The 12,591-nt window shown below is 43.1% G+C and overlaps 1 protein-coding gene across 1 annotated transcript in view; it reads right to left on the reverse strand.

Annotated features, from left to right (window-relative positions):
* BAG6 (BAG cochaperone 6) overlaps positions 1-12,591 on the reverse strand; it is a 142,678-nt gene that overhangs the window by 47,385 nt on the left and 82,702 nt on the right. The window contains exons 5-6 of the mRNA XM_069241980.1: positions 3,880-3,945; positions 1,500-1,556 (exon numbers count right to left, since the gene is read on the reverse strand). Of these exons, the coding sequence (XP_069098081.1) occupies positions 1,500-1,556; positions 3,880-3,945 (123 nt within the window). The remainder of the gene's footprint in view (positions 1-1,499; positions 1,557-3,879; positions 3,946-12,591) is intronic.

Raw genomic sequence — 12,591 nt, forward strand, 5'->3', positions numbered from 1 at the left:
GTTGCTGCATCAGGGAGCGGTGTATTTGTGGCCAATAAAGACCAGGTAGGACCATTATTACTTAGAACAGTGGTTCCCAACCTTTTGACGTCTGTGGACCCCCACTTTATCATTACTGAAACCAGGGGGCCCCCACTGAATCATAATTGCAATCGGGGGACCCCCCCACTTAGTCATTACTGAAAGCTGGGGACCTAATCTATTAATATTATTTAATTTTCTAAGCAGTCGCGGACCCCCTGAGGAGGCTTCGCGGACCCCCAGGGGTCCCCGGACCACAGGTTGGGAACCACTGACTAAGAAGACCTAACCTAACATGTAGGATCGTATGTGGTAGGGCGCCACGAACCCAATTATTATGGTCTTGATAAGATAGAGGTATTTCTAAATATGCACAAGCTCTATATTGTGCAGGTATATAGTGGTGAAGTGTATTTGTGTTCCCATCAACTTCTGAAAATGTGAGCCAAGAATAGAACATTTCTGTTCTGTAGGCTGCATGAGCTTCAACAACTAACGTAACTGGTGGCGCAGGTGTGGTATGAACTAGCTTGGTAACGGAGTCAGAGAAAGGAACTAAGCAAGGGACATTGAGAGCCTTATGTCAACTCTCTACTACTATTAGTAGTAGTAGCAGGGGAATGAATAGGGCACCAATAGTGATGTAGCTGTTTCAGAAGGTTGCAGAAGGAAAAGTGGTTGGAGCAGATGGTGAAAGAAGGGTGAACTAATGAGAGGTAATGTAGTGTATACCGAAATGGTAACATAGGATACCACAGTTGGTGGTGGAAAGCAAGTAGTAACTTAAGTGAAGAAAACCTGGAGAAGGAGCAGTAAGTAATCTGCACCAAGCTGAGAATGTACTGAGGTCTATTCTAATTGTGGGAATGGAGGATCAAGACAAGTAAAGAAGCAGGGAAAGGGCAAGTCAGAGTAGGAAGAGATCACAATACCTCCCATAGCAAAACTTCATTATTAAATTGGCAGTCAGTCTTATGAACTCAAACCAGGGAGGACAAGCTGGTTGGTGGTATAATCGGCTTTGATTATCCAATATGTTGCGAGTCCATATGAAATGACTGAAAACTACACTGGGGGGGCTGAATTTGCAGAACCAGTGTGCAGTTTCCTTCCTTCTTGGTGAGCATGATTAGTCGTTCTGCATGTTAAACGCCTTGGTACGACCTACCAGGACTACACAACGAGGGTTTAAAACATAGTACAACAGAATCTTAGTATAGACATCACTTGGTGAGCAGAGTCTTTTGAAGTCGCCAAACCATTTTCTAATCATGTATGAATTTACTGAAACATCCAGCTGCTACCACTGCCCTTAAGTTCCCATCAAGTCACCAAAACAGCCATAAAAAACGTTATACATTTCCAATACTTAACATTTATGTAAGAGGCTTAAATACTTAAGTTTTGGGATGGGGTGAAATCCTGGTGAGGTCTTTCTTGGCAGCCCTGGCACAGAACGCCAAAATAAAAGTCCATACCTGGATTGGAGCCTGCTGCTCTACGTTAATGTGGACACCAACGGACGATCCGTCGCTCTTACAGCCCACAATGTGACATACAAAGATGGTGAGGTGAAGGAGAGGTAAGGGCAGGTGAGGAGGAGAAAACAAAAAAAGAACCGCATCAAACGCTCTGAACAAGACCAAGTCATAGGTCTTAAAAGTGATCACCATTCACTCAACAGGCTTCGATATGGTACACATACAAGCATACAATTGTCACAGTACAAAACTATCCTTATCTGCATATACCTACAACAATTGTATTGGCTACACATGCACTTAATTACACCAACAAATCTGTACTTTCCACGTTATCTTGGCACTGAAAAAAAAAAAAAAGGCAGAATGCAACCCCACCACGAAATACACATCCACCAGCCATGCCAAATCATGCACCCCATTAAAATAAGAAAACCACCCCATCTTCTCTCCTCCCCAAAACACAGCACGTCCTCTAGGGCATGTCTGGACATTCAGTAACTGGTTCAATGTCTGCCAAGGTGTACAGCCCCACCCACGGGTGCTACTGGGAGGCCAAGCTTTCCGCTAACCCCACCACTGAAATAGTTTTCAGTAGTTGAGGTGTTTAATGTCATGCGTATAAGCATTTTCGGTCCCCTGTGGTGAAGGGTTAACTTGCTGCATCTTTAATGTAAAAACAGCAGACCTGACAAAAATTCCACACTTCGGCATCAGAGGACATGAAATTGTTGAGGAACAAAGAAAATGAAGAGGAAAACCACATCCTAAAAATCACTGAACAGCAACAAGAACATAACAAAATAATTACTGCAAAACCATTACATTCTTGGCAACCCCTTATTCTGAAACAGAAACATCCCATCAAGGACAAGAACAGACCTATAACCTATCGACCTATAATATAACTTGATCACAAAATTCACATTCAACACAGGCCCCAATGCCAGAGCCCAAAGGCAAACAAACGAGGAGCAAATTGCTCAGCTGCAATTTTATGCTTGTATGGAACCTATTTCTACATAAATTCTTATTTGTGAGTAATAGCCATAAGGTGGGAGAATCCTTACATGTGCTGAAAAGAGAAGAGTTGGTTTTAAGAGCAACAACCAAACCTCAGAAGAAGCCTTCTAACCCTCTCACCTAAAACACTTTTCACTATACGCCGTTCAGCATCATCAATATCCTACGAGGCAATCTATTCAGGTTTCAATCTTAAAGTCAACACCACAGCATTCCAAACTAGGCCTATGGACCTAACCGCAGAAAAATCTTACATTCCCTCTAAAAACCTAGCGCAAATTAACCTGCTACCTCCCTCCAATGCTTGCAACACAAAGTCCAACCATCATTCAATAAAAGTATAAAAGAATCCACACTTTCCATTACATTTAATTTCCATTTACTACCTCAAACCACTCTCTTGGTACAGGCAAGAAAGCAATACACCCAATACCACCACCCTGCACCACTGTCACCCCTGCAACAAGCGAAAGCAACAAGAAAACAAACATACAAGCTACCCTGAGTATTTTCCGCAATAATAGGATTAGTGCCAAGAATGCCCTTAAACTTTGCAAATTAGAGCAGTGTGTTCAGACAGCTGTACTCATAACACGGATGATTTCATATCAGCAGCCAGCACGGTGATAGCATAAAAGGCAACATCTGTTGTAGTTTTTAATTCAAGCTCTGCATTTTGCATCCAGGGCACTCATTTTCACAAACACATTTGCAACAAGACTGGAGTCCTTTTCTCAACCCTTGAAGCAATATCAAGGATTAGCGCTAAATAACAAATACACCAATTATAAGCAAATGGTGACTGCCAGCTTATTCTGACAATTCAGGGGATCGGGAGAAGTGATGCTAGGTCCACTAGATGCAGAACTTCATTCTTAGAAGTGATTGCTAATTAAAGAGGACTAAATATAATAATTTAAATGTCAGTCAACCTAAGGACATACCAATTTAAGTTCATACTGGTGAAACCGATAAGACCACTTCCTATGTTAGCTATGAAAACACAAAAGGCCTCTTCCAGTAACTCTTTCTTACACAATGCCACGCATGCACTACATTCTAGATTGAGTGGAACTTTATAAAAAATATCAGGTCTTTTTCAAAATCATTTTGATTTGGTAGAAATTGCAGTTACTTAAGCAGCATAGTTTTCTACCATCACTTTGACGTCCACTAGTGTCACTTTGAGGTCACTTTGGCTTTTAACACTATGGATAACCTATGGGGCACTACATACAGTCCCTGACAAAGATCTGAGATCTCAGCTTGGAAGCCCACCAGGCTTCCCTCATGTTTTATCTAACAGACACACACTTATGCTATTGTGTGCACGTAGGCATCATCAGCTACTCACCCCAGCCGTCACTCGAGGGTTGCGCCCAGCCTCACCCAGCCCCGACATCACCTGCTGAACAGACTGCTGAAAAAGGGGAGAAGGAAAAAAAATGTAATTTAAGGAAAACTTTGAGACACAGTTGATACTACAGCATATGGTGTGCTACAAGACAGGGGGACATTGCACATAATTACAATAGAGGCACCAGAATAAAGAGGGCATTGGTACAGAGGTGTTTAGAGCCTTACTGGGTGGGACACCAGCCCGTAAGGAAAATGTCACTTACCCAGTGTACATCTGTTCGTGGCATTAGTCGCTGCAGATTCACATGCTGTGCATAGTCCGCCGTCTGGTGTTGGGTCGGAGTGTTACAAGTTGTTTTTCTTCGAAGAAGTCTTTTCGAGTCACAAGACCGAGGGACTCCTTCTTTGGTTCCATTGCGCATGGGCGTCGACTCCATCTTAGATTGTTTTCCCCGCAGAGGGTGAGGTAGGAGTTGTGTATGTTGGTAATAGTGCCCATGCAATGGAATGAATAAGTATGTACAAAATGAAGGTTAAAGTAATATATTTACAAATGTACAAATGTTGAAGGTTACTTCCAAACAGCTACAGGCTCCCGGGGAGGCGGGTGGGCGCATGTGAATCTGCAGCGACTAATGCCACGAACAGATGTACACTGGGTAAGTGACATTTTCCGTTCGGTGGCATGTGTAGCTGCAGATACACATGCTGTGCATAGACTAGTAAGCAGTTCTCTCCCCAAAAGCGGTGGTTCAGCCTGTAGGAGTGTAAGTAGTTTGAAATAAAGTTCTTAGTACAGCTTGACCTACTGTGGCTTGTTGTGCAGATAACACGTCTACACAGTAGTGTTTAGTAAATGTATGAGGCGTAGACCATGTTGCTGCCTTACATATTTCGTTCATTGGAATATTTCCTAGAAAGGCCATAGTAGCACCTTTCTTTCTGGTTGAGTGTGCCTTTGGTGTAATAGGCAGCTCTCTCTTTGCTTTAAGATAGCAGGTTTGGATGCACCTAACTATCCATCTAGCTATACCTTGTTTTGATATTGGATTTCCTGTATGAGGTTTTTGAAATGCAATAAATAGTTGTTTTGTTTTCCTAATTAGTTTTGTTCTGTCAATGTAGTACATTAGTGCTCTTTTGTTGTCTAATGTATGTAGTGCTCTTTCAGCTATTGAGTCTGGCTGTGGAAAGAACACTGGCAATTCTACTGTTTGATTTAAGTGGAACGGTGAGATAACCTTTGGTAAGAATTTTGGGTTGGTTCTTAGAACGACCTTATTTTTGTTTATTTGAATAAATGGTTCTTGTATAGTAAATGCCTGAATTTCACTTACTCTTCTTAGAGATGTAATGGCAATGAGAAATGCAACTTTCCACGTTAAATATTGCATTTCGCAAGAATGCATGGGTTCGAAAGGTGGCCCCATGAGTCTTGTTAAGACAATATTGAGGTTCCATGAAGTAGCAGGTGGTGTCCTTGGTGGTATGATTCTTTTTAGGCCTTCCATAAACGCTTTAATGACAGGTATTCTAAATAGGGAAGTTGAATGAGTAATTTGCAGGTATGCAGATATTGCTGCGAGATGTATCTTTATGGAAGAGAAAGCTAGATTTGACTTTTGCAAATGTAGTAAATATCCTACTACATCTTTTGGAGATGCATGCAATAGTTGAACTTGATTATTATGGCAGTAGCAAACAAATCTTTTCCATTTACTTGCATAGCAGTGTCTAGTGGATGGCCTTCTAGCTTGTTTTATGACCTCCATACATTCTTGTGTGAGGTTTAAGTGTCCAAATTCTAGGATTTCAGGAGCCAGATTGCTAGATTCAGCGATGCTGGGTTTGGATGCCTGATCTGTTGCTTTTGTTGTGTTAACAGATCTGGCCTGTTGGGTAGTTTGACATGAGGTACTACTGACAGGTCTAGTAGTGTTGTATACCAAGGTTGTCTTGCCCATGTTGGTGCTATTAGTATGAGTTTGTTTTGACTCAATCTGTTTACTAGATATGGAAGGAGAGGGGGAAAAGCGTATGCAAATATCCCTGACCAATTCATCCATAGAGCATTGCCTTGAGAGTGCCGGTGTGGGTACCTGGATGCGAAGTTTTGGCATTTTGCGTTTTCTTTTGTTGCAAATAGGTCTATTTGAGGTGTTCCCCAAATTCGGAAGTAAGTGTTCAGGATTTGGGTGTGGATCTCCCATTCGTGGACCTGATGGTGATCCCGAGAGAGACTGTCTGCTAGCTGGTTCTGGATCCCTGGAATAAACTGTGCTATTAGGCGAATGTGGTTGTGAATTGCCCAATGCCATATTTTTTGTGTTAGGAGACACAACTGTGTTGAGTGTGTTCCCCCGTTTGTTTAAATAATACATTGTCGTCATGTTGTCTGTTTTGACAAGAATGTATTTGTGGGATATGATGGGTTGGAATGCTTTCAACGCTAGAAATACTGCGAGCAATTCGAGGCGATTTATATGAAACTTTCTTTGATGTACGTCCCATTGTCCTTGTATGCTTTGTTGATTGAGGTGTGCCCCCCACCTTGTCATGGAAGCATCTGTTGTTATCACGTATTGTGGCACTGGGTCTTGGAAAGGCCGCCCTTTGTTTAAATTTGTACTGTTCCACCATAGAAGCGAGATATATGTTTGGCGGTCTATCAACACCAGATCTAGAAGTTGACCCTGTGCATGTGACCATTGTGATGCTAGGCACTGTTGTAAGGGCCTCATGTGCAATCTTGCGTTTGGGACAATGGCTATGCATGAGGACATCATGCCTAGGAGTTTTAATACCATCTTTGCATGTATTTTTTGTGTTTGATACATTGCTTGTATCACCTTGTGAAAATTTTGAACCCTTTGTGGACTTGGAGTGGCTATCCCTTTTGTTGTGTTGATTGTCGCTCCTAAGTATTGCTGTGTTTGACACGGCAGAATGTGTGACTTTGCGTAGTTGATGGAGAAACCCAGTTTGTAAAGGGTTTGTATAACATAATCTGTGTGGTGTGAACACTTTGCCAGCGAGTTGGTTTTTATTAACCAATCGTCTAGGTACGGGAACACGTGTATTTGCTGCCTCCTGATATGTGCAGCTACTACTGCTAGGCATTTCGTAAAGACTCTTGGCGCGGTTGTTATTCCGAATGGCAACACTTTGAATTGGTAGTGTATTCCTTTGAATACGAACCTTAGGTATTTCCTGTGCGAGGGATGTATCGGTATATGGAAATACGCGTCTTTTAGATCTAAGGTTGTCATGTAGTCTTGCTGTTTCAGTAGTGGTATTACGTCTTGTAACGTGACCATGTGAAAGTGTTCTGATTTGATGAATGTGTTTAGTGTTCTGAGATCTAATATTGGTCTCAGAGTTTTGTCCTTTTTTGGTATTAGAAAGTACAGTGAGTAAACCCCTGTGTTCTTTTGTGGACCTGGTACTAATTCTATTGCGTCTTTTTGCAGTAATGCTTGAACTTCTAATTGCAGAAGGTCTAAATGCTGTTTTGACATATTGTGTGTTTTCGGTGGGACGTTTGGAGGAAGTTGGAGAAATTCTATGCAATAGCCATGTTGGATGATTGCTAAGACCCAAGTGTCTGTTGTTATCTCCTCCCAAGATTTGTAGAACTGGCTTAGTCTTCCCCCCACTGGTGTTGTGTGAAGGGGTTGAGTGACTTGTGAGTCACTGCTTGCTTTGAGGGGTTTTGGGACCTTGAAATTTTCCCCGGTTTCTTGGGAATTGGCCCCCTCTGTATTGGCCCCGAAAGCTTCCCCTTTGATATTGTCCCTGGTAGGTAGACTGTGTTGTTTGTGAGGTGCTGGCTTGTGTGGCTTGACCTCGAAACCCTCCTCTGAAGGTGGTCTTGCGAAATGTGCGAAATGTGCCTCTGCCCTGCGGGGAATAGAGTGCGCCCATGGCTTTAGCTGTGTCAGTGTCTTTCTTTAATTTTTCAATTGCAGTGTCCACTTCTGGTCCAAACAATTGTTGTTCATTGAACGGCATATTGAGCACTGCCTGTTGTATCTCAGGTTTGAAGCCGGATGTGCGCAGCCATGCGTGCCTCCTTATCGTTACCGCAGTATTTATTGTTCTTGCAGCTGTATCTGCTGCATCCATAGAAGAGCGGATTTGGTTGTTGGATATGTTTTGTCCCTCTTCAACCACTTGTTTTGCTCTTTTCTGGAATTCCTTGGGGAGATGCTCGATGAGATGCTGCATCTCGTCCCACAGGGCTCTGTCATATCGCCCAAGGAGTGTACTGCAACCCTTTTCCCAGCTGCATCAAACTTGCGGCTCTCCTTGTCCGGAGGTGGTGCATCGCCTGATGTGTGCGAGTTGGCTCTTTTACAAGCTGCTCCTACGACAACTGAATCTGGTGTCAGTTGTGATGTAATAAAAGCAGGGTCTGTGGGCGGTGCTTTGTATTTCTTCTCCACCCTTGGAGTTATTGCTCTGCTTTTAACTGGCTCCTTAAAAATTTGTTTAGCGTGCCTTAGCATTCCTGGGAGCATAGGAAGGCTTTGATAATTGCTATGGGTGGAGGACAGGGTGTTAAAAAGGAAGTCATCCTCGATAGGCTCTGAATGGAGCGATACGTTATGAAACTCTGCTGCCCTAGCTACCACCTGTGCATAGGCTGTACTGTCCTCAGGTGGTGAGGGCTTGGTGGGGTACGACTCAGGGCTATTGTCCGATACTGGGGCGTCGTAGAGATCCCATGCGTCCTGGTCATCTTGGCTCATGGTGGTATGAGCTGGTGATTGTGACGGAGTTTGTGCTGGTGATCTATGAGTTGCCGGTGGTGGAGAGGGTGGTGGAGTTACCTTCTTTACCACTTTTGCTTGTGGTGTCTTTTCTTGTTGTTGGAAATCTAGTTTCCTTTTCCTCCTGATTGGGGGAAGAGTGCTGATCTTCCCTGTCCCACTTTGTATAAAGATCCGCTTTTGCGTGTGATCTACATCTGTTGTTTGTAATTCCTCCTCAAATCTGTGTTTTTGTAGTTGGGAGGATAGTGATTGTTTCTCTGAGTAGGAACTGGCTCTCTGTTCTGTTGCTGGGCGTTTTGGCACCGAAACCGTGTCCTTTGTTGTTTTCGGCTCCGACGAGAATTCTCTTTTTTCTCGGCGTCGACCATCTTCGGTGCCGCTATCTCTGTGCCGAGCAGCTTCGGTTCCGCTGTCTCGGTGTCGACCCTTTTCTGCAGCACTTTCTCGGTCCCGAGATTGCTGCGTGCCTGTGTATCGACCTGAGTCGGACGACCTCGGCACCAACTCGCCCTTTTTCGGTGCCGATGGACGGTCACCTACTTTATGGGTTGAGCCATGGCCTGTTGGCAGTGGCGTCCCCTGGGCTTTGTCTGCTTTTCCGTGTGATGTTTGTTTCGATGTCTTACTCACGGTTTCTTCGACGTCGAATTCTTCGGAATCCGATTCATGGATGGAGAAAGTTTCTTCTTCTTCTCCCTCTTCCTCGAACCGTCGTTGTCCTGTCCGCGTGGACGCCATCTGCAACCTTCTGGCTCTTCGGTCTCAGAGCGTTTTTCTCGACCGAAACGCTAGACAGGCCTCACACGTCTCTTCTTTGTGCTCGGGTGACAGGCACAAGTTACAGACCAAATGTTGGTCTGTATAGGCATATTTTTACTGTGGCATTTAGGACAGAATCGGAACGGGGTCCGTTCCATCAGTCTCGATGTTGCACGCGGTCGGGCCGACCAGGCCCCGACGGGGGATCGAAATTACCCCGAAGGGCTACCGGAGCTCTTCACGATTCGGTGTCGATTCTGATCTAACCCGATACCGAACGAAACAATACAGACGTAGTTTTCCGCGATTCTGACTAACTTTCCGACCCAAAACACGGAGCGAAAAGGAACACGTCCGAACCCGATGGCGGAAAAAAAACAATCTAAGATGGAGTCGACGCCCATGCGCAATGGAACCAAAGAAGGAGTCGTCCCTCGGTCTCGTGACTCGAAAAGACTTCTTCGAAGAACAACAACTTGTAACACTCCGACCCAACACCAGACGGCGGACTATGCACAGCATGTGTATCTGCAGCTACACATGCCACCGAACACAGTATTTTGTTTTCCAATGGGAAGTACATTAAACCAAACATCTGACACCATCTTACTTCAGGCACGGCTGTCAAGTATCACCTCTGGTGCTTCTTGGGGGGCTGCCAATAATGCTCTTCGTTTTTCTGTTCATAATACCGCTAGGTCTACCACTCCTTTTGGTGTATAGTTTGTATTCTACGCAGAAGACTGACAACTTTGTTTCATTATAATCTCTCACAGTTAAGCTACTTAACATAATTTGCAAATGTTTATCTGTCATAGGCTTTTCTGGGTCTTTTCACCCTACTCGTCGAATCTTGTTTTTTTATCTCTTCTGTACTATGATTTGGATGTTCTGCCTCTTTCCATTACCTGCTCTAAACGCACTTGAGCAAAATAGTTTTACAAGAGCGAGAAAGCCACATTCTAATTATGCCACTCATCTCTCTCGCCCTCTCGACCTCCCTCCAACTCCATCTTCAACTTGCCCCCCTTTCCTCTATTTCAAACGTTTTCCATCCTTCAACTGCTTCCCCCTGGTTCAACCCCCGACTTCCCCTTGCTCCCTAACCCTTCTCCTTTATGTTGGCATCACTAGTGACTATCGCCCCTAAAAACTGTTTCATTAGGAAATAAATTGGTGTGCCCACTGTAGGTCGAGGAAAATCCAAGCCTTTCAGAAGACAAGAGATAGTTAATTTGGATAGAAGGAGATGCAGACATGTTTCGTAGTGGCCACTAAAAAGGGATGTTCCAATAGCCTTAACAAATCCTTATACTGGCACCAATATGGGGTTTTGCCAGAGTGCAATAAAATGAGCATATACAGGAAAGAAGTGGTTTTGGAGACTGGACTCCAAAGAGACCAGAGGTGGTGGAGCACTAGTAAGGCAGGTACAAGGGTGGACAGATATTTATGGAAAAGAAACAGATTCTAAAAATGAAAACCAGGAAGGAGCACGGGGTGTAAAGATGCCCGGGACCAAATCCTGACATACATTTAGTGAAAAGTTCATAATCCTCCAAGAGCCATTTTGAAGTGTCTAGATACGCTCCAGTAGTGGGAAAGTCAAAATCTAATTTTGCCGGTCACCAATGGGATCCCATAAGAAACACTAAGCAAAGGAACGACTCATGCAGAAACATCCACCCCAGGAATTCTGCTGAAGCAGTGACGACATTGCTTTGAATTTAGAAAAAGACAAAAACAGGTGAGGGTTAGGACTGGAAAGTGCCCGACCCTTGTTTCAAAAGTGCATCACTTCTCAGAATTCTAGCACTTTGGTTCAAGATGGACGAATGAACTTTCCACCCATGAAAGGAAATCTTAATGGTGATCCTATAACAATAAAAAGTTTTTACATTATTTCACTTTAAACATATTAAGGGAGCCTGGACAAAAATGGATAAAGAAGAGTAATCATGAGGCGACCTGCGAGCTATGTAATATGGAGACACCAGAAACGACGGATCATGTCCTTTTAAATTGCATTGCCTACGATAAACTAAGGAAGAAATGGATCCGACCCATCTGCAGGGACGTTGGAATCAGGAACCACAATGAAGCTGCCAGATTCTTGAGATCCAGCTCGACACCATATGTTGTTTTTGGTCTAAGCCGATTCTTAATAGCAATTTCATTCATCAGAGACAAGGCGGGCCTGAGGTTGTAGGCGCTTTAATTCAGGCAAAACTCCCAAACCTAACCTATGGTCCTGAAATCGATAATTGGGAGTCACCCTCTGCAATTCAATGGCCTTGGGACCTACAATCAGCCAAGGATATATCTAGCCCAGGGGACATTGTCTATGCCCGGGAGGACCGTAGTTACTGGGAGGTTGATTAAGTTACCTAGAATGGTCATTGTCACCTATGAAACTTGCTCCTGGATTCTGATATTTATCTACTTTTATCCCAAAAAATCTCCTCTTAGTTAGGCAAACAAGTGCCTGATGGCACGGGAGGTAAATTTTATGGGTCCTACAAATGAAATACTGTAATCGACTTTTATCTATTGTTTTTAAGACCAACATCAGATAACTTGTCTCTAGTAGTTAAGTGAATATTAGCTGCTGCTAGAACAATGTGCCTTTTTGTATTACTTGATTGCATATGACCTCTAAGTAATATAGGCACGCAAGAAAGAAAGGAAATGTTGGGCCCTAGGGATTGTTAATCATTTCTTAAAAATTAGTCAAATAACCCCTCACGTGATGATGGTATCTATACTGCTAAGATTGTAGAGGCAACTTGAACCTACTAGAGGCAAATAATCATTCATAATCATTCAAAAGCATATATCCTATTTTCATAATGGTCACTTTTTGAGCTAGTCCATAGTTAATGCTACTACTACTGAGATACCAATTTTTAACTGTCTTTTGTATAAAGGTTTATATTTTAGGGGAATTTTATAAAATTTTATAATATTTATATGGATATTTGCATGATGATGTGTACTGTATATGTTATAGTGTTTTATGGATTAATTGTTGATTTTTAACAACATCTATACCCATAACTTGCCTATTTGCACTGTATGGCCCTGAGGGAGCCCTGGTCTCGATCTGTTTTTAGTGCTTTTTTTTTTTTTCTTCTCTTTTTTTTGTCCTTTGTCTTTTTTCTTTCTTTTAAAAA

The sequence above is a fragment of the Pleurodeles waltl genome, chromosome 6 (genome assembly GCF_031143425.1).
Source record: "Pleurodeles waltl isolate 20211129_DDA chromosome 6, aPleWal1.hap1.20221129, whole genome shotgun sequence".
Lineage (NCBI taxonomy): Eukaryota > Metazoa > Chordata > Amphibia > Caudata > Salamandridae > Pleurodeles > Pleurodeles waltl.